At 44.1% G+C, this 25,831-nt stretch overlaps 1 protein-coding gene across 3 annotated transcripts in view; it reads left to right on the forward strand.

Moving 5' to 3' along the window:
- Window positions 1-25,831, forward strand: part of PAMR1 (peptidase domain containing associated with muscle regeneration 1) — a 191,550-nt gene that overhangs the window by 70,224 nt on the left and 95,495 nt on the right. For 2 of the 3 annotated variants that reach the window (XM_032166264.2, XM_032166265.2), the window contains exon 1: window positions 25,039-25,281. The exons of the other annotated variant lie outside the window; for it this stretch is intronic. In XM_032166264.2, the coding sequence (XP_032022155.1) occupies window positions 25,209-25,281 (73 nt within the window). In that variant the 5' untranslated portion in view covers window positions 25,039-25,208. Of the gene's footprint in view, window positions 1-25,038; window positions 25,282-25,831 lie in introns of those variants that run through there. 3 annotated transcript variants of the gene reach the window in all.

Below are 25,831 nucleotides of genomic sequence, written 5' to 3' on the forward strand. Positions count from 1 at the left end.
GATAGCATAAGCCCTTCAGAGCCTAGAACACATTAGAACTTTAATAAATACCAATTACAATAATGAATGTTTGATTACATTTGTTGAGCTGAGGTCTATTTCCCTGTAAAGCTAGATCCCAGAGCACTTGAAACAGGAGGTATTCAGGAGATAGTAGTTATGATAGTCACCATTAATCCTCCCAAATTATTCCCCTTGTACAGATGATGAAACAGAAACTCAGAGAAGTTACCCATCTTGCTTCTTATCATTCAGCATAGTTGTGGCAGAACAGGGGCTCAAAGTCTGGGCTAACTCCAAAGCTTCTGTTTTTAATTACTTTGCTGTGTTGCTACCCCAGGGAAGTAGGTTGAGATTATGATGATTTCAGCCATAATGGTTTATATTTTCTGTCTGTGTGGATAATAAAGAATTTAATATTCAATTAACCTTTACTGAGCCCTAACGTGTACCAGGACTTGCTAGGATTCTTTGTAGGGTACATTTGTGCAATCTACTGAAAGATACACCCTTTGGGTGAATGTGGCCATGGGCACATGGTGTGGTCAGTAGAAGCTGGGCTGGATTCCAGCCTCCACTTGTCCCCTAGCCTGGGCGCCTGTATGCAGCACACAAACTTCCCAGGTGTATTTGGTGCCCTGGGAACTTGCCATGTCATCGAATCTACTCTCTTCAACAGTCCCCTTGCCTCCTCACAGAACTAATTCTTGGGTTTCAGGGCCAAAGGTCACTTGACCATCATCTGCCACCCTCCAAAGTTTGGGCACACAGAAAAAAAAGGACAGATCCTTTGGTGCAAAATTACTCTCCAATATCCATCTCCGTGGAAACACCTGGGACTCTGACAACGGCTGGTTAGGAGTTAACCATGAGCTTTGGCTAGTGTGCAATTTAAGAGAGAATGGGAGACTCAGTGATATGGAGAGGAACCAAAATTTAAAGCCAGGGACCATCAATATGGATTTGTTCAAAAGGAAGAAGCAAACAGGGAGTGGCATCAAGTTAGATCTCAGAGACGTGGCAAGGACTGGGGTGTCCAAGTATAATGCCACTTCACAGATGAAGAGGCTGAGATTCAGAGTTGTGGCATTTCCACGGCTACACAGGTGTCAATGTGCATATGCAGTGTTCAAGTCAGAGTGCTTCCACTTCAAATTCAGAGGCTGGTTAAAGGTTGCTGCAAAAGTAATTGTGGTTTTTGCAATTATCTTTTTTTTTAATAAAGGGAAAAACCACAATTATTTTCACACCAACCTAATATAAAGCAGAGTGGTTTACTAGGGTCATAGTAGAGGAAAGACTGACTTGGAATTCAGCAATCATTGGATAGAATCAGCCACATTTGACAACTACTGCTCTTAAGATCCTGTTGCTTGGTTGTAGCCACATCCCTGTTGAGTGATAACTGTGGTCTCCTGGCACTACAGGGGAGACAAAGTTCCAGGCAGGCTGAAACCCTCTGGTGAGAAAGCACCGGTGAGCTGGGGCTGTGGAATGTGAGCACTTGAAAGATATGATGAGGCTCTTGGAATAGCCAGGGTTTCAGGTTTCAGAGCATATGCCATGATTTTCTCACTGGGGACTAGAAAGTATACCTGCACTTACAGAGTAGCACATGCTCAGCTGAGAGCCTGGAGATCCTGCCAGTGGCTGAGTGGGGTGGGACAGACAGTTGGGTGCTATGGTTAAGATGCTGGGCTCTGGAGAAAGCATGGCACTTACAAGCCGACCTCTGAGATTAATATCACAGCAATATTTCCTACATGAGGAAATTTACATCACAAGGGAAGCTGACTCTGTTTCCCCATCTCCTCTCTTATTCTTTCATGGCTTTTCTAGCCTTTTGGAGATTGAGTTTATGATCTCCTTGGTAAGTCACAAAGTCAAATCAGGACCTCTGATTTTAGAATGGGATTCTAAAGCATTGGGATTTTTTTCCCCCAGTGAAAGAGATGTATATTTGGATGGACTATTCTTGATCTACTCTTTATAGATATTTCTTCCTTCCAATGCTGGAGACATTTTAACCTCAAACAACTGGGTGCTGGAAATATATTATAGCAATGTTTCCTACATGAGGGAGTTTATATCTCAAGGGAAGCTGACTAAGGAACAAGCATTTGTAATTCAGTATAATAAGAGCTAAAATAGGCACTCACACACTCTAGGGGAATCAGAGAAGACTTCCTGAAGGAAGCGATGTCTAACTTGATGAGTTAGACATCTCATCAAGTTAGGGATGAGATGACATCTCATAACTGAGGGATGAGTAAAAAGTGGAGTGGGAAGAGGGTTTCAGGAGGAAGAGACAGTCTGTGCAGAGGCCCAGAGCAGTCAAAAACGGCTTGTTTGAGGAACAGAAAGGCAAGAAGATAAAAGACCCTGCAGAATTTTTAAGCCTCATTAATGCATTTGGGCTTTATACTGGGGACAATAGGAGTCCTGGAAGGCTTTTGAACAGAGGATTAAGCTGCCCTGCAGTCGAGAAGGAAAGATCACTGTAGCTCAGTGGAGAAGGGAATGGGGTGGGGACAGAGACAGCAGGCAAGGAGGCCAGTTAGAAGGCTGTTGTCATAGTCCAGATGTGAGATTATTTAAGGAAACTTAAAACCCAGTCTAGCTAGAAAAAGTCAAAAGCAATTGCAACAAAAGCAAAAACTGACAAATGGGAGCTAATTAAAGTAAAGAGATTCTGCACAGCAAAAGAAACTATCATCAGTGCGAACAGACAACCTACAGAACGGGAGAATATTTTTGCAATCTATCCGTCTGACAAAAGTCTAATATACAGAATCTACAAGGAACTTAAATTTATGAGAAAAAAAAAACAAACAATCCCGTTAAAAAGTGGGCAAAGGATATGAACAGACAAGTCTCAAAAAAAGACATCTATGCGGCCAACAAACATGAAAAAAAGCTGAACATCACTGATCATTAGAGATTAGAGAAATGCAAGTAAAAACTGCAATAAGATACCATCTCATGCCAGTCAGAATGGCAATTATCAAAGTCAAGAAACAACAGATGCTGGCGAGGCTGTGGAGATACAGGAACACTTTTACACTGTTGGTGGGAATATAAATTAGTTCAACCATTGTGGAAGACAGTGTGGCAATTCCTCAAAGACCTAGGACCAGAAATGCCATTTGACTCAGCAATCCCATTAATGGGTATGTAACCAAAGGAATATAAATCATTCTATTGTAAAGATAAATGCATGCATATGTTCACTGCAGCACTATTCACAATAGCAAAGACATGGAATCAACCCAAATGCCCATGAGTGATAGACTGGATAAAGAAAATGTGATACATATTCACCATGGAATACTATGCAGCCATAAAAAGGAACGAGGCTATGTTCTTTGCAGGAACATGGATGGAGCTGGAAGCCATCATCTTCAGTAAACTTATACAGAGACAGAAAACCAAACACCACATGTTCCCACTTATAAGTGGGAGCTGAAGAATGAGAACACATGCACACAGGGAGGGGAACAACACACACTGGGGCCTGTTGAGGGGAGCAGCGGGAGGGAGAGTATCAGGATAAGTAGCTAATGCTGTGGTGCTTAATACTTAGATGGTGGGTTGATAGGTGGAGCAAACCACCATGGCACATGTTTATCTGTGTAACAAACCTGCACAGCCTGCATATGTGTCCTGGCACTTGAAATAAAATTAAATTAAAATTTTAAAAAACCTGAAAAATCCAATTACTGTACAACATGGCCTCGTTCCATTAGCACGGACAGTCAAACCTGGACTGCAATTCCAAAGAAAAACAACAACAACAAAACCCCAAAAATCGATCTAGCTGTGCCCATTGGGAAAGACACCTCTCGCCTTTCACCCTAGTGTAGCCGGGTTGAGGTCATCTACGTCTGAAATCTCTCAGACCACTGTGGTAGGTGAGAACCCAGCTCTCCTGGCCCCCAGACCACTGCTCGGCTCCAGAGCTTCCCCCTCCCTTGCCCTTTCCAGAATCAGTCCTTTCCCCCAACTGGTTAATTTTTGCTTCCAGCGCCCCAGTGGCCTCTGGACTGACCACCACGTATTTCATCTGGTGCCCTTTCGTTTTCCTTCTGCCTCCTGTTTGATCTTCCCTTGACTTCCCATGACACATGTGGAGATAAATTTGTTGGTTTCTTGGCCGGGAGCTGGGTCTTCTTTCTAGTTCTGGCCTGACATTTTCCTTAGCTCAGCAGGGCAGAGGCAGCAGCTTCACTCAGGCCTGAGATGGGGTAGAGGAAGAGTGAAGAAGGTCTGGTTGTTGGGTGACAGTCTTATTGTAGACACGAGGAAAGAAAGAGGAACTGATTCTGATCTCCTCCATCAGTAGGGTGCCCTGTCTCAGTGGTTCTCAATCCCGGCTGCACATAGAATCAACTTCGGGCTCTTTAAAAAAAAATGTCGGCTTCCCACGCCCCAAAATTCTGACTTAATTGTCATGGGAAGATTCCAGGCCTCTGTAGTTTAAAAAGCAGCCCAGGTGTTTCTAATGTGTAGCCAGGATGGAGAACCACAGCTCTATTAACATGATTCAGAGATATGCTGACACTAGGTGGGGGCATCCAGGCAGGAGTCTCAGCTCTGGCAGTTTTTTTTTTTCTGGGTTTGAGCTTCATAGCTTCTTTGAGCTTCATCTATTTCTCCCTCTGTAAAATTCAGAAGTGACTTACTACCTCTTAAAATGGTTAGTTACTGCCTCATAAGATGGTTAATAGGCCAATCAAGTTATGCATTTGCATTGCTTGGTACATAATGCCCAACTATGAGCACTGATTGGTTATTTTTCTTATTATTTTGCCTTCACGTTAGGCATTGTTCTGCCCTTCTAGTTCTGTTTTTACCCCCAGCTACTGCAATGTGAATTAAATGATCAGATTTCTATCATTTGTCTGTGGGAGGACATGTACTAAATGATGGGAAAAGGTGCAGGATTAAAACTCTTACAAAATGATTAAATAGCCTAAGTTTGTCTCCAGGGACTCCACTCTCATTTCCTCTTTCTGTGCCCTAAGGTTTATAGATGGGATTTGGGGCCAAGAGAAGCACTTCAGTACCAAGTGAGCAGCCCCAGGGAAGATGGAGAGAATTCCTCTGCTCTGGAAATTTTGTCTTTAATTTAAGTACTTTCAATGCCATTATGAAATAAGACTTTCTATAGCTCCCCTGCTGAAGCATGTTCCATTGATCCCTAGATGGTTACATTTCTCCTGGTGGCCTGTGCGGTCTTTTCCTATGAGTACTCTCAGAGTCACCTCCCGTTTCTCCTGTAGCTTCCTTTGGGTGTGACCAAGAGGGCTAGGATGTCTAGCATGGTGGGCCGATGAATGAGTCCTTCCAGTCACGATTAGTTCTGCAAAGAACTCTGCCCCTTACTCCTGATAGCACAAGTATGTCTTGCTGGACATGGCAGAAATGTCAACAGAGGATAGAAAGGTCAGTGCAAATGCATCACCATGCTAGGAAAAATATTAATGTTAATATTAATAGCTCAACACATATTCTTCATAATGAAAAGAACAATGCATCTCTCTCAAAAGATTTGATACTAAAGAGATAGGCTGTGGTGCTCTGGGGCAGCTGAAATTGAGTTCCAGAGGGAGGCTCAGAGGGCCGAGTGATGGCTGTTGAGAGAAGACCAGACTTTGACAGCAATGGATTTCCAGCTCAGAGGATATTACATTGCCTTCCCATAAAGATCTGCTCTCCATTAAGACAGAAAACAAACAATGGTTTCAAATACAAACCTTGAAAGGATTAAGCTAAAGAATCTAACAGCAATTCAATTTCTGAAAGTCGATGCCATCTTAAAAAGAGGCCGTACAATAATCCTAAAGAATTTTTAAACGTTGTAACAGTACCTAGAAGTCCTTTGCATTGAATCACTTAATAATTCAGCAAACATTAGATGCCTAATGAGCATCTGTTTCTCCCGTTTCACCACTAATATATCACAAGGACAGATTTTCCAAATTGCAGGCATCGATTTTTGATTGAACTGCTGCTCACGCAGGCAACTGCCTCTGCGTAGCGTGATCCAGGGCAAGTAGCTGCATGGATTTAATTGTGTGTCCTGGTGAACTGAATGACTGACTCACTATATAAAGAAGTTTTATTGCAAAATTAAAAATGATCATAGCTTGGTATTAATTATTAGCAATTATAAAAATTATTGTGACTTCAACATTAACTTTTATTGTTTCCATTACATTTTATTTAACAATGGTTAATTCTTTCTCCTGAGCCAACCTTACAATACAGTGAGTGAGATAAAATATATCAAGTGTTTAGCATGGCGTCAGACATTTAGGAAGCAGACAAGAAACGATGGTCTTCATTTTATCACAGGAAAATTATACTTTTCCCAAAAGATAAAAGCATTTTGGAAAACTGTGGGTTTTCCAAAAGAGAAATAAAAATGGTTCCAGCCTGGGCTGGGTGCAGTGTCTCATGCTTGTAATCCCAGCACTTTGGGAGGCCGAGGCTGGAGGATCACAAGGTCAGGAGTTCGAGAACAGCCTGGCCAACATGGTGAAACCCCATCTCTACTAAAAATACAAAAAATTAGCTGGACATGGTGGCGCATGTCTGTAGTCCCAGCTACTCAGGAGGTTGAGGCAGAAGAATCGCTTGAACCTGGGAGGCGGAGGTTGCAGTGGGCCGAGGTTGTGCCACTGTACTCCAGCCTGGGCGACAGAGTGAGACTCTGTCTCAAAAAAAAAAAAAAATGGTGCCAGCCTGATGGCTAGTCTGATTATCTAGGAATGACAGTGTTCATGAAGTTCAGGTTGGATATTCATTGACATCGTTGTTTTTGCCCTTTCTTGAATTAATACAGTAGCTCCCCCTTACCCATGTGTATTAATCTGTTTTCACGCTCACGCTGTGGATAAAGATGTACCCATGACTGGGTAATTTATAAAGAAAAAGAGGTTTAATGAACTCATGTTTCCACATGGCTGGGGAGGCCTCACAATCATGGTAGAAAGCGAAAGGCACGTCTTACATGGAGGAGGCAAGAGAGAATGAAAACCATGCATAAGGGGAAACGCCTTATAAAATCATCAGATCTCATGAGACTTACTTGCTACCATGAGAACAGTATGGGGGAAATCACCTCCATGATTCAACTATCTCCCACCAGGACCCTCCCAGAACATGTGGGAATTATGGGAGCTACAATTCAAGATGAGATTTGGGTGGGGACACGGCCAAACCATATCACCATGGCTTCTCTTTCTGCAGTTTCAGTTACCTGGTATAGTACAATAAGATATTTTGGGAGAGTGACAGAAAGAGAGCGAGATAGAGATACCACACCCACATAACTTTTATTACATTATATTATTATAATTATTCTACTTTATTATTATTATTAATTTCTTACTGTGCCTAATTTATAAATTAAGCTTTATCATAGATTTGAATGTATAGGAAAAAACAGTATATATAGTATGTGTGTACATATATATCTGTGTGTGTATATGTGCGTGTGTGTGTGTATATATATATATACTTATGTCTTTAATCACTTATGTCTTTAGATGAACGCACACTTACATGTAGACATATAGCTTATAAGGTATATAAGCTCTGGAAAACTTTGTAATTTTGAGTTGGTCTGGCGATATTTCCCAGGCCTTCTCCCTGTACCCAGTTAGAGTTGGTCTGGCGATATTTCCCAGGCCTTCTCCCTGTACCCAGTTATAGACATAAATTCCCTTCTCTCAGTTCATCTGCATTTTGTTATTGGGCTGTGAGAATAAGCAGCCTGACCCTAGGAGCACTACTGCAACTTTTATTATTATAATAAATATTAATATTAGTAGGAATAGTGGTAGGTGCATTCATAATTATGGCTGGCATCAGTTGTTTCTGATTCCCCAGTATTTTGGCCTCTGCTTTCGGTAACAACTAGGCTTTCCTTTATATAATTATCCCTCCCCGTTGGATCTGGTCTTGGTTGGGATGTCAGAGTGTACACCTTCCTTTAGCCAGTGGCTCAAAGATGGCACCCTGGTGGAGCTGATTGGTCCTGACAGTGGCACCCTAAAGAGTCCATCATTAGTTCCTGTGGCTGACATATCTGGGGCTCTTCTGCTTCCTGGTTCTTTCCAAACCTTGGCCATTCAATTTGGCTTTTGATTCTTTCAGTTGTCTCAGAATCATCTAATATATTTTCTTTTCTTTTAAGTTACACAGAGATGATTTGCTGTGCTTAGTAATCAAACAGCCCTAAATAATACTTGAGAGGTCACATTGGTCATAGTAGCTGTGGTTGTTGTTGTCATCCTTTTTCAAGTCACAGTAGTAATAACTACCACATACTTACTATCTATTATGTTCTGGGCATAGTCTAAGCATTATCTCATATCATCCGTCTAACAATCCTGTGAGGTAGCAGATCCATACTATTATCACCCCCTTTTGCAGATGAGAAAACTGTGGCTTAGAGAGATCAAGTAATTTGCCTGTAGCTGGTAAGTGATGGAGCCAGGATACAAATGCAGCATCTCCAGCTGTGGTCCTTATACCCTTGATCACACCATAGCTTCTCTGTTAAATGACTCGTTGGGACGTGCCTGGCGATGTGCTCATCACTTTATATCAATTACCTTGTTTAATTTTCACAAAAACAATTAAGTCTCAGTATGGGTTCTGATGGCAGCCATACAGATGAGGAAACATGGGCTCTGATAGGTTAAATACTTTGTGACTATTGCTCAATCCTAACATTCCAAGCAAAGCCATCAAGCTGAGAAAGGTCTGAGCCTGTTGGGAGAAGAATGAAGACAAGAGCCTGGTCTGCCCAGATTTAACCTCACTCACCGTTAACGGAACAGAGAACCTTAAAAACATGTGGAGAATTAGGCTTCCTTTGGAGGATTCTCAGGAGGTTTCGGCAGAGAGGAAAAACTTCCTTGTACTGAGATAACTTCGAAATCCTCATAATGAGGCCAATTTTTTCCTCTTCCTTTCTTCTTTGAGAATTCCAGGCCTGATTAGATCATGCTCTGGACTGGAGTCGGCCAAGGGCCATGGTTTAAATCACGTGCGCCTGATGACCTTACAAGAACATCTAAGAAGGATAAATCTATTTGTTTTACACTGAGATAATGGAAAATAAAGCTACCCCTGCTCCTCTCCAGGAGACCTCGCTTGCCAAGTTGGTTTTCATAACACACTTTTACAGTTGATTTATCTTCGCTGAAAAGTGAGACAAAAACTAAAAAATAAAGCAGCACTTAGCAGTGCTTTTGCCAAAAACGATGAAAGCCAAGAGCATCATCGTAGACTCTGTTACCAGAATTGGCAGGTTGATGTGTTTCCAGACACAGGAACAAAGACCCCAAATTCCAATGAATCTGGAGAAATTTTCAATGGCCATCTTTGTGGTGTTTTGTCAGGAAATAAATGATTGGAAGGCACTTGTGTGGCTGCTGCTTGGCTTCTATCATCAACACCACATCCCACCACCATTTATGGCCCCCACCTTCAAACTCCCAGGTCAAGTGGAGTTGAAAATTTGGAATTTGTTCCCAGGAGGTAGACTGGGGCCACTTTAATAATTGTCTGGTTGGGATGATTTTCTAGAGGATGCTGATGAGGGTGGTGTTGGGGATGAACCAAGGGGATGGCAAAAGAGCAAGTGATTTCTGCTTTGCATTTAGTAGCAGTTACTTCTAGACTCAAACAACTTATTTGCAACTTTCAGAAACACGGAAGGATGGGATTGTCATTGACTTAGTGTTTCTGTGCCTCACATTCCTTTCTGTAAAATTGGGGCAATCCAGTGCCTAACTCAGGCTAGATGGGAGAATTACATGAGATAATGCATGCACTGTGCCTAGCACAGGGTAAGTGACCAATAAATATTAGGCTTTTGTTATTATTACACTCCCAGCTGCCTTGCAGCTTGGGCCATTCTGGGTCCCCATCTATGCCCACTCTTCTGCCCTCAGGGACTTGTGGCCTTCTTAGATTATATCTAAAATCTTTCCTGGGCTAACATTCTATTACCCAAGCCCATTCCTCTCTGTTTATAGGTGAAGAGAGAAACTGAAGAGAGGTGAAGTCACAGTTCAAAGTCACAGTTAGCAAGTTTAATTCTGTTGCTACTCTTACGTATTAGTTATCTATTGCTGCATAACAAATTACTCTAAGATATGGCATCTTAAAACAACTAACATGTTATCTCACTTGGTTTCTGAGGGTCAGGGATCTGGGGGCAGCTTAGGTGTATGGTTCTCTCATCAGGTTGCGGTGAAGGTGTCAGCTGGGGCTGTGGTTTCTGAAGACTTGACTGGGGATGGATTTCATCATTTCCAAGATGACTCTGAAGGATAGCAGAAAATGCCATCCGAAAATATGCCATTTTAGCATAAGAATTATTTTGAGCTGAAGGTGAAGGAGAAAAAGCAGATAGATACAAGAAGAGTTCTCTGCCCTCCCTCTACTTGCCAGAAACACGATGTAAGTTTGTAAAGGTGCCCTCTCTCTTCTCCCTACCAGGAAGGAGAGAAACTAGTGACTAGAGACAACACTAGACTCTTATAAACCCAGAGTGGGCACCAGAGAAATCTTCATTAAAAACCTTACCAATGAGTCTTTCTCTTCCATTAGCCCCCATATGTATTTGCCTTTCCATAATTTGCCACCCCTAGAAGCTCAAAGTCCTTTTCCTTTGTCTTACCACTTCTCTAAAACTGTATGGTTCTTTTGTTAAGATGCAATATAAGCCCAAGTTCTAGCCACCCCTTTGCGTTACTCACTGGGTGTTCCCATGTGTATGTGTCATGCACATGTTAATGCAATTCTGCTTGTTTTTCTCTTGTTTATCTGACTTTTATCAGTCTAATTTGCAGAGCCCAGCCAACCAATGAATCTAAGATGGGTAGAGGGAAAACAGTTTTTTCTCTCCAGCAGCTTACTCAGATGGTTGTTGTCAGGAAGCTTTCGTTCTTTGCCTGGGAGCCTGTCCTAGGGCTGCTCAGGACATGACTTCCCGCAGGGCATGTGATCCAGGAGAGAGTGCAGATGGAGGCAGCAGTGTCTTTCATAACCTAATCTCGGGAGGGATGTGCGGTCACTACTCCCATCTGTGATGGGTCACACATACCAACCCTGGTACACTGTGGGAGGGGATCATGCAAGGTTCATGACAACCGGGAGGCCAAAATTATGAGACACCATCTTGCAGGCTGGCGACCACTCGTTAAGTTAAAGACAAAGTCCTTAACAGAGAACTGCTTATCTTATCAGCCTCCACTCATAAAATACTCCTTTTGATCTCTGGGCTTCGGTTTACACTGGCCTTTTTTCAGTTGCCACACACACCACGTTCCTGCCCAGCCTGCCTTTGCAAGTGTTGCTTCCCCCTATGCCTGGAACACTAATGTATCACTCCATCTATTAATATCCCATCAATTCTTCTTCATCCTTTAACACTCAGCTCTGGCAACACTTCCTCCAGGAAGCCTTCCCTGCTCCCTTAGCCTAGGCCTGGGCTTCTGGTCATATGCATTGTCTTGGCTGAAATTGAGTCATCAGTTATAGAATGGATGCCTCCCTTACAGGAGTCTGTGGTCTGACTTGCACTCTCTGGGTTACAGGCAGGGAGCACGGATCATAGAGTCATGCTTACATTCCAGGTTTCTTCACTCAGAATCCTGGATCCAGATTCTTAATAACCACTTTTTAATCCTCATTCCTAGAGGGAGAAAAATAGCTGTTATTGTGCCTTGTCCTCATACAAGGCTCTTTTCATTGGTTCTAAAAATAGAGTGGTGGATTTTCCCGACTGAGCATTGAGCCTATATTTTTGCCTCCAAGCCCCCTACATTGGCCACTAGAAAGCATTTTTTTTTTTTTACTGTATATTATTTTATTCCCTCATCAATTTGATTATTCTTTGTCAGCCAGCACAGAGTTTTAAAAATCACCAGCAATGCTCTTTGTCACAGGCATTCTTTGGAGACCCAGGTCTGCTTCTGGAATACATTGGGACGAAGAATTGGAGAAGATAATTCTTTATTTTTACCTGGCCTTGTGGTTTGGCATACTGAGAATTGCTTGGGACAGTGGGGATGTCTCAACTTTAGCCTAAAATGGAATTCATGTCTGCAGAAGCAGTGACGGGGGGTTGGCGGGGATCAGGAGGTGATTTGCAGGATGGCTCTCCCACCCTTAACAGGGAGGAACCAGGGGATGGGGAGGAGCCCTTAAAGTCAGCCATGCATTTGAGTCCGGTGGAAAGGAGGCTCCTAAAGGAAAGAGTGAGAAACTGTTTACACAAGAGTCTCTGTGACTCTTGAGGGCACAAGGAGGCCCTTTTGAAGGTCTGGGTGACCCCATGTGATGCTGAGGGGAGAGGGACAATCTCCTCACTTCTGAATGGACCAGAGCAGCCTGCTGGCACTTAGAGCAGCTGTGAGAGCAGTGGTAGGTAGCACCCTTGCCGTGGACGTTGGCATTCTTGTGATGGACCGGCATCCACGGCCGCTGGGAGGCAAGCATTGCCAACTCCCGGGGGCCTTCAGATGCAGGCAATATAGGGGAGTGAGGTGGGAGAAAAGAAAAATCCAATGGCTGCAACTGGATGCATTGTGTCTAATGGTGACTTGTTGGTTTGTGAGCACCTGAGAGACACTTCCAAGGGATGCTGGGATACAGGAGACTGAGATCTCATGGGGGCGTTGATGTTCCCTAGGATCCTATGGGAGAAAGAGCAGTGAAGTGTAGGAATGGCTGTGATAGGTGACCATTTGCTACCCACAGGTCAGAGAGACCTGAGAAACTCAGCTTTATGTAGAATAAACCCACTGATGTTAGAAGCTTAGTGGACTTTAGAGATCACAGAGCTTAACCCTTCACTTTACAGAGGAGGAAGCTGAGGCCCAGAGAGGAAGGTTGATTTTTCCCAGAGTTGATAGCTAAGATGGAGATCTGAGTTCTAGCCTTGCGTCTCTTGGTACCTCGGGGAGTTTGAGGGAACTTACATATATCACTGATATTTTCTTGAGGCCACTGAGACTTGAAAGTGTGCACTGATGCTGATGCCAGCAAGTTGTCACCAGGCTGGGTGACTCTATGTGGTGTGACTGCAGGGACAGACAAAAGCCAGCCTGGGCTGGGTGTGGTGGCTCATGCCTGTAATCCCAGCACTTTGGGAAGCTGAGGCGGGCGGATCACTTGAGGTCAGGAACTCGAGATCAGCCTGGGCAACATGGTGAAACCCTGTCTCTACCAAAAATACAAAAATTAGCTGGGTGTGGTGTCATGCGCTTGTAGTCCCAGCTACTCAGGAGGCTGAGGCAGAAGAATCAATTCAGCCCTGGAGGTGGAGGTTGCAGTGAGCTGAGATCATGCCACTGTGCTCCGGTGTGGGCGACAGGGCCAGACTCCATCTCAAAACAAAAACAAAAACAAACAAACGAAAAGCCAGCTTGTCCAAGATGTCTCCCTTGACAGACCCTGGACTGAGCAACGTCCTGTACTGAGGTCATTCCTTTGGGCTAGAGCTAGGTACTTAGCACAGATGCTTTTATTACAGGAACTGTCTCTACACAAGGAGGACAATTCCTGAGGAACTGGGCTCTGTCAGTGAGCATGGGAGAGGGGCTGGAGAAGGGAGCTGGAGCCTGTGGCACTAGCAGAGACAGCAGCAACCATGTGTGATGGCAAGCCTGGGTGCAGCCTGGAGGGGAGGCCTGGGGATGCCAAAAAGCGTGAACAGATGCTAAAATGGGGAAGGAGTGGAAGTGGAGGACAATAACAAAATGGGCTACTTCTCAATTTTACCTTGAGGCTCCCAGCCCATTACCCATGCCTCCTCAAGGCAGCAGTCCCTGCATCATCCATGGGCTCAAAAATCTCCCTTCCCTGGGTAACGATGGTTAGGCGTGACTCATTTATGTTTTTGAGTCTTTCTTCCCTGCAAGTCAGGAGGGGGAGAGAAGAGAGGAGAGGGGAAACCAAGGAAAAGAAAGGGGAAAGAGAGAATGAGAGGGAAAAGGACGAGAATAGAGGGGGAGAGAGACAAATATGTGAAAGAAAATGAGAAACAAACATGTGTGCAGAAAGAGAGACGTATAGAGAGACACAATAAGAGAAAGGGCAGACATGAACAGTAAATTGCTTCCAGAGTGGAAGGAACCAAATACGCCCACTTTCAAGGACTTCTGGGGCCACCGTTTAATAGCATCCAGCCGCCTGGCCACAGGTGGGCCTCTCACCTAACTCCCTTTAGAGTGCCTTGCCTCTGGAAACCGGCATGATTTATGGGTCTTCTGGGCTCATGGCTAGACAGCAACCCCCACCCCCCCACCCACCGCATACAGGTTGGCCTTCAGTTGCCCTCCTGCGTGCATGTGGTCCAGCAGGTGGATTTGAATTTCTGATGACTGCAGACACCTGTGTTTCCCTGAAGTGTTCCCCGTGGTGATGGAGAACAGACCCAGGCCATACCCAGGAGGAAGAGCCCAGTGGAGGAAATAGGAAAGGCAGACTTGTTGGAGACATGAAATATCACTGAAAGTGTGGGCCCTGTTCGATTTCATTAACTGTTTACATTTCCCTGGCTGCATTCCACTGATCACCTGACCAAAAACAGAACTGGAAGCACAAACCTGAAATGAGATCAGATTTTCCAATGAAATATGATAAGAAAAAAAGAGTCCGGAGCCAAATCACAGGTACATTGGCCCAGGTCACCAGAGGGACATTCATGAGGAGCCCGGTGTCAACACAGCCCTGGTCCAGTCTGACTTATGGTTGTGCTGAGGCCCTGGGAGGCCCACTGTGAAGGGGAAAGGGTAAAGCAGGTTTGCAGAGCCCAAGGGAAGCATGTGTGGGCTTGGATTTATGGGGGCCCCCCCTTCGGAGAGTAGCATACTTCCTCAGATAACGATGCTGTTGCAGCTCGTGGAAACTCAAGATGCAAAGTTTAAGGCCCATGGTCAAGCCAGCAGGGCAGAGGGGAAAGAGAAGACTTTGTTACAAATCCTAAATCCCTTTAGATGCAACACAATTCATGCTGCTCACCTCTAAGCCGCTTAGCAAAGAGTAACTATTTAATTCCTAGGGAGCATGCCTGGAAAATTCTCCCTAGTCCATAGATGCCAGGTGTCAAGGGCTGCTGCTTCTGCTTAAAGGAAAAAGTGTTCCCTGCTAAAAATCTTCATTACTCTCCTTTACAGACTATTGAAAGAGCTTTTTCTCCTCTGTCAATTTTCCAGCCTGTGACATCAGAGGAGGTAACTTCTGCTTCTTTAAGTCCTCACTCCTCAAACTAGTACACAGACCAGCCTTTTTGGGATTGTTTGGGACCTTGTTAGGAATGCAAAACCTCCAGTCCCTGTCCCATTCCTGGTAGGTCAGAATAGTGCCTTCACAGGGGAGCAGCATTGGGAGGTTGAATATGCAGGGGTTGCAGTAGTTAGATTGGCCTTGATAAGCTACAGCCTAGGCTGTTGTGGCCTGTGCAACACCTCCATCTGTGCTATTATGGCCATTCTGTTTATGTGCCCATCATGCCAGGCCTGGGTGGCTGATGACAAACACTGGCTAATTTCAACTGGATGAGCCATTTTGTCTGCTGGGTTGCTCAATGCCTCTTCCATGGTGGAGGCTTTCTTGTTGACCACTGTCACTATACCCACTCCCATATGCCCATCCACGTGCCTGTACTATAGACTTTCTTGCCTCCAACTATTCAGTCCATTTCACTTCAGGCTTCTGATCAGCCAGCAAAGCCATTCACCCCAGCCCATGAGTCTACAAACATATTCTCACCTCAGACCACTTCTCCTTCCACACAAAGCAGATGACAAGCTACACTACTCAAAGCTCCACCCATTGGAAAGTCTTTTCTCAGCACTGTCTTTCAAAGCTACTCTTGAAAGTGGCTGCAATGTACTTACCACCCACCTTCAGCTTGCACTCAACTACCAAGATCTCTCACCTGTAAACCAAGCTTGGGGTTCCCTCCTTCAGGTAGTTGTGCTGGGAATTCCACTAACCATATGGCCACAGTGCAAGCTGAGAGAGGGGCACTGGACAGCCATGGAGGATGGCATGTGGGTCTGGAGTTTCCACTCATGAAGCTTGATTTTTCCCTCTGATCCTGCTTGGGCTTGATTCTGGATGGACCATTTCCATCTTAAGATGGATTGCTATGGGCTTGTATAACTTTAGGACTTGGAGGGTCTGATAGAACTCAGCTCATGATGGAGAATTTCATACCTGTGGTCACTTGATACCCCAGAGTCAAGTGTTCTATGTCCACTGGGGTCTAGGAACATTCCAGTATTCGCTCTTCAAAAAGCATAGAATTCTCTGCTGCAGATGGCATGACCTTGGTCCAGAACATCAGGGGCTTAAGTTGATTCTCCCACTGGGGCTTGTGTAAGATCCATAATACACTTTTACCCCCCATTGACATCTCCAACACAAAATCTTCTGCCAGGTCATATGTTCCATGTGGCCAAGCTAGTTGCATTACAGCCGGGACTGACCATAGATCCCTTTCTTGCTCCAGGCCCCACGCAGTCAGCTACCTTTTAGGTCTCCTGGGTTGAAGTGGCATTGAGAGGTGTGAAATGTATTGTCTCCAGAACCCAACCCAAAGAAGGGTTCTGGAGGAAACCAATGTCAGACATTGTACTTCATTCTTTGTAATAGAGGATGCAAGATGCAGCAATTTATCCTTTACTTTGAACAGCATCTCTCAGCATTCCCCTAATCACTGGATCCCTAATAATTTTACCAATGTATCATGTTCATGCATCTACATAGAGTTTATCTCCTACCATCTGAAGTGAGTTGTTTCACCAAGGCCTCCAGTGTGCTAGCCACCTTTTACTGTCCCTGCTCTGTTACTGATGTAATGGGTCAATGTGTTATCCTGCAAGATGTCCAGATACTCCAGATTGTTTCTGACTATATTGTGATGACTGCAGGAGAGTTAACATACACTTGGGACAGTACCATGCGTGCATATTATTGTCCATTGCACATGAACAAAATTGTTTCTGATTCTCTTCTCTGATTGTAATAGAAAATAACTCATTGGCTGCATATCACACACCTGAGTTGACATAGATCTTCTCTAGAAATGAGACCATGCGTGATAAGGCAGCCATGATTGGATCTACTACTTGGTTGAACATGTGGTAATCTACAACTATTCTACATTTGGCAGGGACTAGACTGGTGAATTAAGCTGAGATAGGGATATATGAAAGAGATCATCATCGCTGCATCATTAAGATGTTTAGGGGTGACAACAATCTCCAACTATACCCTTTGAATGTGATATTGTCTTTGATTCACTATCTTAGGGAGAGGATGGCAGTTTCAGAGGCTTTTCCCCTGGACCCTCATTGACTGGGGGCTGCCTAGGAAGAATGTGGCCTTGGCTCAAATGTGGGAGTTAGGTCATTTTGGATAGGCTTGAGAGGGTCCCCACATATCCTGAAACCGTAAGCAAATATCAGAATGCATGTATATTTTTCTAGAATCTATACCTTTTTATTGAATTCTCAAAGGATTCTTTAACACTCAAACAATAAAGTTACACTCATATGAAGCCTCACTTGATCCTCCCATTTTCTCCAGGCCCTTTTCATATTCTCTTTTGTTTAAAGAGTTGATGATGTACTTCGGTTCCAGCTACTCTGGCCTTCTTTGTGCTCTGCAAGAACACTAAGCCCACTCCCAGCTCAGGTCTTTTGCATTAGCTGTTCCCTCTGCCTAGAATGTCCTTCCTCAGAGGCTCCCCTGGAAGGCTTTCTTTTTTTTTGTTAACTTCAGTTTTCAGTTTAAATGTCACCTTCTCATAGAGGCCTGCCCTGATTCCACAAAATAGTCACTTTCTAGCATATTCTCCTGTTTCATTTCTAACACTATCATCATCTGGTTTTCTTTCTTTATTGCATATTTTTGTCTGGCAGTACATGAACTCCATGAAAATGGGAATCATTCATCTTGCTCACCATGTTATCCCCACTGCCTAGAATAGTGCCTGGCATAGAGCAGACACTCAAAATCGTTTCTGAAATAAGTCGATAAATGCTTGTTTTCTTTATCCGTCTGAAAATAGTTTCCTACGTGTTCCCCCCTTATATCATCTTTATAGCGCTATAAAATTTATATGTAATTATAAACAATCCAAGCATATAAAAAAAGCTTAGGTAATAACAGATACCTATGTACTCATCTCAAAGATGAAACAGATGTTAACATTTTGCTTCAATTATTTCAAATTTTGCCTGTGCTTCTTTTAAATTTTCGCTAAAAATTTCATACCCCATATTTTGCTCTGCCCTTCCTTCTCAGTGGTAACTGCTATCTTAAAGAAAGAAATGGCATTTCTTTATATGTTTTAGTAGTTTAATGATATGTGCTTATATTTATAAATAATGTATGCTATTTTTTGTATGTTCTGAGATATTTTATAAATGCTTGCATGCTGTAGATATCTTTCGGTAATTTGGTCCTGGGTATTTTACACTGTTGTTGAGCCACAGGATTAAACAACTCTGGAGCCATTCTAGCTGTGGGCTTATTGTTACATGAGATAATAAAATTCCTTGTTATTTAAGCCCCATGAGTTTGGTTTGTTGTTATGTACATGGAAGCCTCCTAACTGCGATAATCTAACTCTATTTAAACATTTCTCATTTTTGAGTCCTTAGGCTCAACAATATCTATATTAAATGTGGCTGGGCTGGCAGTTTTCATTTGGCTGCATGTTTACTGACATATAGACAGTTTTAGTTTCTCCTTTACCCCATGTTGCCCAATCCAGAAAACTTTTGTATTTGTATTTTATTTCTGTGTGTATGGTCTGATTGTTTATGATTTCCCCCAATTTATATATTTAACACTAATCCCCATTGTTACAATGTTTGGAGGTGCAGCCTTTGGGTGATGGTTAAGTCATGAGGGTGGAGCCCTCATGAATTGGATTGGTAGATGCGTAAGGGGCTGTCCTAGTACAATCAGGCTGCTATGAGAAAAATACAATAGACTGGAGAATTTATAGACAATATAAATTTATTGCTCACAGTTCTGGAGGCTAAGAAGTCCAAGCCCATGTTGTCAGCAGACTCAGTGTCTGGTGAGGGCTCACTCTCTGCTTCTTAGATGATGCCTTCTTGCTGTGTCCTAACTTTGCAGAAAGAGCAAACAATCTCCCTCAGGCCTCTTTTATAAGAATACTAATCTCCTTCATGAAGGCTCTGCCCTCATGACCTAGTCACACCCTCAAGTTCCCACCTCTTAATACCACCACATTTGGGATTAGCTTTCAATATATGTTTAGGATACACAAACATTCAGACCATAGTGGTGACTGAAGAGATCAGGGCTCTTCCCTTCCACCATGTGAGGACTCAGCTGTGAACCACATCATCTATGAACCAGAAAGTGAGACCTCACCAGACAACAAATCTCCTGGGACTTTGACCTTGGAATTCCCAGCCTCGAGGACTGAGAGAAATACATTTCTGTTGTTTATAAGCCACCCAGTTTATGGTATTTTGTTCAGCAGCCTGAATGAACTAACACATTTAGTTGCTTAAAACAATAAATTGCATTATCTTGCCCAGTTTCTGAGTGTCAGGAATCTGGGAGCAGCTTAGCTGGGTGGTTCTGGCTAGGAGTCTCTCATGAGGTTGCAGCCAAGTTGCTGGCTGGGGCTGCAGTCATTTGAAGGAATAGGGGATATGTTCTCAAGCTCATTCATGTGACTACTGTCAAGAGGCTTCACTTCCTCTCCATGTAAGACTCTCCACAGGGTTGTTCCCAGATTCTCCCAGACAGAGTAATCTGAGAGAGAGAGAGAACAAAGGGGCTCCTCCAGCACACCACCACGCACCAGCCACCACCACATGGTCATTAAACTGGGAATCATCTTTGACTGCTCTCTCACTGCTATCCTCCACATATCATCAGTCACAAATCTCATCCTTCTAACCTCCTCAGTGCCTCTCAGTTCAAGCCACTTCTCTCCATCCTATTTTTAAAAACTCCAAGATGAGGTGCTCAAAGATAGATAGATAGTTACAGTAGTTATAATATTAAAAAATCGTACACATTGATTGAGCTCCTATTATGTATAACAGCATCATTGTAGTCTTCTCACCAAAATTCAGAGGTAGCTATTGCCCCGTTTTTACAGATGAGGACACTGAAGCTCAGAGGGACTGATGGACTTGCCCAGGTTCATACATAGTAGAGCCTTGATCCATATGGGGATCTTTTCACCACAGTGACTTTTTTGGGTGCCACTGTACTCCATTACCTTCTCTTGGAATTATTCTATTTGTTGTTTTCTTCCCTACCCAAATGACTCAACTGTTTTTGAGTTAGCCACTTGGACTGTGGTCAGCGTTTTTGCCAGTGGTCTTTGTAAAGCTTTGCAGTTGAGTTTCATAGCAGACAACTTTTTTAAAAATTGAAGTTTATAAATATACATATGGGAGTCAAGAACAGGTTTCCCCAAGTGATTCAGGAGCATATTAACTATGAAGGAGAAAAGCTTGCCGGCTTTCAGCAATTTGTGTGAACAATGACATAGAGCCAGAAGAATGTGGCCTGAGAAAGAACCACAGTTGTACCTACCCCCTTGCTGGCTCCCAGTGGAAGGGAGTGGAGCTGAGCCAGACCTGAGGCAGAATATGATTGCTCATTGTGTAGGTGAACAGCCGGGATTCATTAGGGCTGGAGACTTCCATGAAGGGGCCAGTTATAGCAGGATCCAGTGGAAGGGCCATTTGTCTTTTCCACAGTCCTGCCCTTCTCCATCTCTGGCCTTGGCTGACTTGAACTTGGTGTTTTGCACGGCTGATGGAAACCAAACTTAATTACCAGAAGTCTGGGATGCCTCTTATAGGTTTGCAGACCAGTTCCACCTCTGCCCTGTTTCCTCTGGCTTTCCCAGTGTGTGGTTGATGCTTAGCTGCTGATCTGCAGAAGTGATAGCTGGGAGATAGAGGGAACTGTAAGAATTCACAAAGACAGTCTCCTCTGCTGTTTCTCCCTGTGGATTGACATGCAACCAGCCTCCCTGGTGGCACTGAAAAAGGTACAGGTATTGTAAGAGTGCCTCATCCTTTCATGTGAAGATTAGTGGGTATTATGACTTGTAATTAAACGGGTGGCCTGATATCTATTACAGCCAATTTTTTATTCCTGATGCTGACTATTAGTAGATAATTCTTAATTCCAGGTATCATGCCCTACCTCCCAGCATGCCACTTTGTCTTTTTCATACACAGCCTTTCTTGTGATTTATTCTCCTCTGAAGCAAGCAGTGGTAGGAGGTGAGGGCAGAGGGGGAGATAAGCATCATAGAAACAGTTAACATTTACTGATATCTTAGTTTATTTTAGGCACTGTTTTGAGCTCTTTACTCTAGCCCTATGGCGACAGGTACTATTCTTCAGACTTAACAGATGAGGAAACCAAGGCCATCATAGGTGAAATAACATGCCCAGGAGTACACAGGTAGTGAGTGGTCCATCTGCATTCAACATTAGTCAGTATGGTCAATATTTCTGACTTAAGCAAGTGCTCTTAAGTCAGAAATATTTTTTTAAAAGTGAGGAGGAGGTGAGAGGGCCCTCCAAATGTCCACTGTGCAGTTTATAGCCCAGACTCAATGATTGTATATATTCACAAAATCACTTTCCCCAAATCTGAGAAATATTTGGTCCATTTTTCAATTTTAACTGATGAAGATTAGTGATTCTAAAAAAGTTGGGAGTTTGCAAATGAGAAGGCTATGGCTCCTTCTTATTCAAAAACCTGCATGCAAAAATTTGCATATGATTTTGGAAGATTCAAAGTCCCTCAAAAAACCCCATCTCAACCAGGAGCTTCCAGATTAAGAACCCTTGATTTAAAACAATACTAAACTCTATTAATATGAAAAATGCAGTTGACCATAATGGGGACAGCGAAAGGTAAACTTGTGTAGGAAAATAGAAATTTGTGTAGGGCTGAATATCCTCGGTAAACTACTGACTTTTCTGTATCATAATAACAGTTCTCCTCTTTCTCTTCCAGCCCTGGGATTATTGTGCAGTTCAACAAAGTAATATCTGATTACTGCTTTGATTTCTCCAGAAAAATACATCCTTCACCTTTGCAGAGCATCTTTTTGAGAGTTTCTTTCCAGGTCCTCAGCTCTAGGAAATTTACAAACCCAAATTAGTGACAACAAACTAGCAAATCAACTCTTGAAGGGGATTCCAGAAACAGAATAAGGGCCTCTGTTTTCAGACCCCTTAACCTAGAGAAGTAAAGACCTGGTACCAGCGACTTCCTTAGTAAGTAGCCAAACAGGTTTTGTTGGGAAGGAAAAATAATCTTTCTTCACTACCCATCTTAGATTCCTTGGCTGGGTCCCTGTAAATTAGAATGACAAAAAAAAAAGAAAAAACAGATTAACAAGAGAAAAACAAACAAAAGTTTATTAACTTGTGCATGGTGCTTACACATTGAAGTACCTAGTGAGGAGTAACTCAAAGGGATGGTTAGAATTTGGGTTTATATTGCATTTTTAAAAAGAACAATAAATTTTCAGAGAAGTGGCAAGACAAACAAAAAGGCCTTTGAGCTTCTAGGGGTAGCAAATTATGGGAAGATAAATAAATGGGGGTACTAATGGGAGATAAGACTAGTTAGTAAGTTTTGATAAGATTCCTCTGGGCTGATAAGGGTCTAGGGTTATCTCCAATGATTAACTTCTGTCCGTCCTGGTAGAGAGGGGAGGTGAAGACACTACACTTTTATAAATTCAAGTTCTCCTTTTAGGAAAATGGGGGGAGAACAGAGACCTATTCTTGTGTCTACTTCTTCTTAACTGCTTTCAGCTCAAAATAATCCTTATGCCAAAGGGGCATATTTGGGGGTGGTATATACTGCTACCTTTCAGGTTCATCACCTAGAGCCCCATCCTGTCAGGGGGATGCAATTCATGTAGGGATGAGGCTGCTTGGTATTGACTCAGGGAGGTGTTTGTGGTGGGGGGTGGGAGGTGGGAGGTGGGGAGAGGGAAGATGAAAAGAAAAAGGAAGTGGTGCTGTCAGCTGGAGTTGAAACACACTCCTGAGAGGCTCTTATGCCTACAGTTATTTGGGAACTAAGTCATCTTCTTCCCACTCCCATCACCAAAGGACCAGGACTGGTTGACCAGCAACAAGGTGAACCTCCCTTCTTCTAACCTCTGCTCTCTACCTCTTAGGTATATGCTGCCCTCTGGTATTCTGAGCCTGTTTAAGGCTACTCTTGGTGCTTATTTTAAACTGATTTCACCTCGATATGGAAGTTGAGTGTAGGAACAAGACTCATACCATGGGATGTTCTTGGGGGCAGTCTCAGGACAGATAATAGAGATAATGGTTAATATTTATTGTGCACTTAGTATGTGGTAGGCTCTGTGCTATGGGCCTTACATGCATAAACTTATTAAATTCTTCCAGTGATCTACAAAGTAGGTTTGATTATTATTTCCATTTTACAGATGAGAAGACTGAGTTTCAGAGAGTTACTTAACTTGCTTAAGGTCACACAGCCAGAAAGTGGTGAATCAACAATTAGAACACAGGCCTGCTGAGTTCTTGCTTCCAGTCACTTCACTGCAATAGGCCCCCAGAAGCAGGGTTGGAGTTCAGAAATTCTTTCTAGTAGAGCACCTGTGTCAGGGCTCCTGACCTTCTGATCTGTCCTGAGCTTTACAGATTCTACCTTCCTCAGGTTTCTCCCCTTATCTTTTCCCTTCCACTTCCATTTCTTAATCCTTACTCCAGGACTTCATCAATAGTCCAGAGTGACTTCTCTTCCTGAGACTTTGCTTTGAGCTCAGCACACCCTACTCGTAAACCACCAGGGCCCGCCAACATCTAGAGAACAAAATCAAAACTTTTATGGGGGTAACTGTCCCCATGATTCAATTATCTCCACCTGGTCCTTCCCATGACATATGGGGTTTATGGGAACCACAATTCAAGATGAGATTTGGGTGGGGACACAGCCAAGCCATATCAAATGGTGAAATATAATTCTGCATATGTAGCATTCTAAGAAGCTCTGTAGCCTAGTGGCTAAGACTACAGCCTGTGGGCCTAAGCTGCCCGGGTTCAAACTCTGGCTCTGCTCGTCACTAACTGTGTGGCCTTGGATGAGTTATTGAATCCTCAGTGGTTCCGTTTCTCTAATTGTAAAATACAGAGGCTAGGTTTATTGTGAGGAATAACTGAGTTAATACATGTAAGGTACATGACACCTGGCACGGAGAAGTTTATTAAAAAAGTCACCTATTATCTTATAAAACATCCTTCTTCCTCACTTCGAGATGTCACTTGCTATCTTGTACCTAAACTGAGCCCTCTCGGTGGAGGCAGTGAGGGTTCTTTGTTCTTCTCCATCCCTGCCTGGCCTGTGCGCAGGAGCTGTTTATGTTGCTGAATTCACCATCATGGGGATCACAGGAAGAGGAAAACTTTTTCCACTAGCTCAGGAGCTGTTTATGTTGCTGAATTCACCATGATGGGGATCATAGGGAGAGGAAAACTTTTCCCAGTAGCCTATAGTTGCAGAAGATAAGCTTTCCAAACTGTGATCACCTGGAGCAAACGGAGAGGAAAGGAGATAAACGAGGAGTGCTCGGTGCGGAGTGGGGGAAGGCTGCCTTCCTCCTCCCATCACCAACTCCTCCTTCTCCTCAGGCCAGGCTTTGCAGTCAGAGAGGGCAAAGCCAGCTCCCTTCTCAGCCTCCCTTGAGAAGATCTCCCGGCCTCACCTGAGCGCCCCGCAGCCCTGGGTACCTCTGCTCCCGCCCAGGGTCCTACGGCCCTTCCTTCCAGCACCCAACACTGGGACCCCACCTGTACCTGGGCTGGCCTCCCTGCCCCGCAGCTTCCTTTGCAGCCGCTGTACCCGGGTCTCCAGGCGTGGCCACACCCCCCGGGGCCCCGCAAGGGTTAAGGCAGCAGAGAGGAGAGGTTTGGGCTGACGTCGCTCTGGCTGAAGGTGGTTCCCCTCAGATGAGGATGGGAAAGCCTGGCGAGCTGAAACCCGAGCTCCCGCTCAGCTGGGGCTCGGGGAGGTCCCTGTAAAAGCCGCCTGCCCCGACCTCCCTCGGTCCCTCCTCTCCCTCCCCAGCAGACGCTCGGGCACCAGCGGCAGCAAGGATGGAGCTGGGTTGCTGGACGCAGTTGGGGCTCACTTTTCTTCAGCTCCTTCTCATCTCGTCCTTGCCAAGAGGTACTGTGAGTAGCGTCCCGTCCGGGACACCCTAGGAGGACACCCTAGGAGGGAGCATTTTCCTCCTGGGGACTGCCTGGGAGCAGGACTGGGAGTCTCAGGTGGTGGGGTGTGTGTGTTTGGGGTGAGGATTTTGGGGGAGGGCTTTTCCAGTGATAATCTTGGGGACTTGGCTGGTGGTGCTGGAGCTCCTGTGGCCCTCCCTAAGACTGTGACGTGGTTTTGTCATCCCACATCGTGGGGCTGTACTGTCTCAGGAAAGCGGACCAGCTCCTATTTTATTTGCTCTTTGTATCATTTTAAAAGTACCAAATTGCCTTAGGGAATCAATTCTGAGTTACCCGCTCTGACTTGCAAAAGCGAAGTTTCTCTTGGAAAGGGCTCCCTCAGAGGTGAGCAGGAAAGAAAGAAGAGAGGGAAAGAGAGAAAGGGATAAAGAGCAGGGCTTGCTTGGTGTTCTGGTGAATCTTGCTTCACGAACTCCTACAGCCATACCCCTTCCGAGTAGATCCAAGCACAGGAGATTGACTCACTCAGCATATATAGACAC

This window comes from Hylobates moloch, unplaced genomic scaffold, assembly GCF_009828535.3.
Source record: "Hylobates moloch isolate HMO894 unplaced genomic scaffold, HMol_V3 SCAFFOLD_11, whole genome shotgun sequence".
Classification (NCBI taxonomy): Eukaryota; Metazoa; Chordata; class Mammalia; order Primates; family Hylobatidae; genus Hylobates; species Hylobates moloch.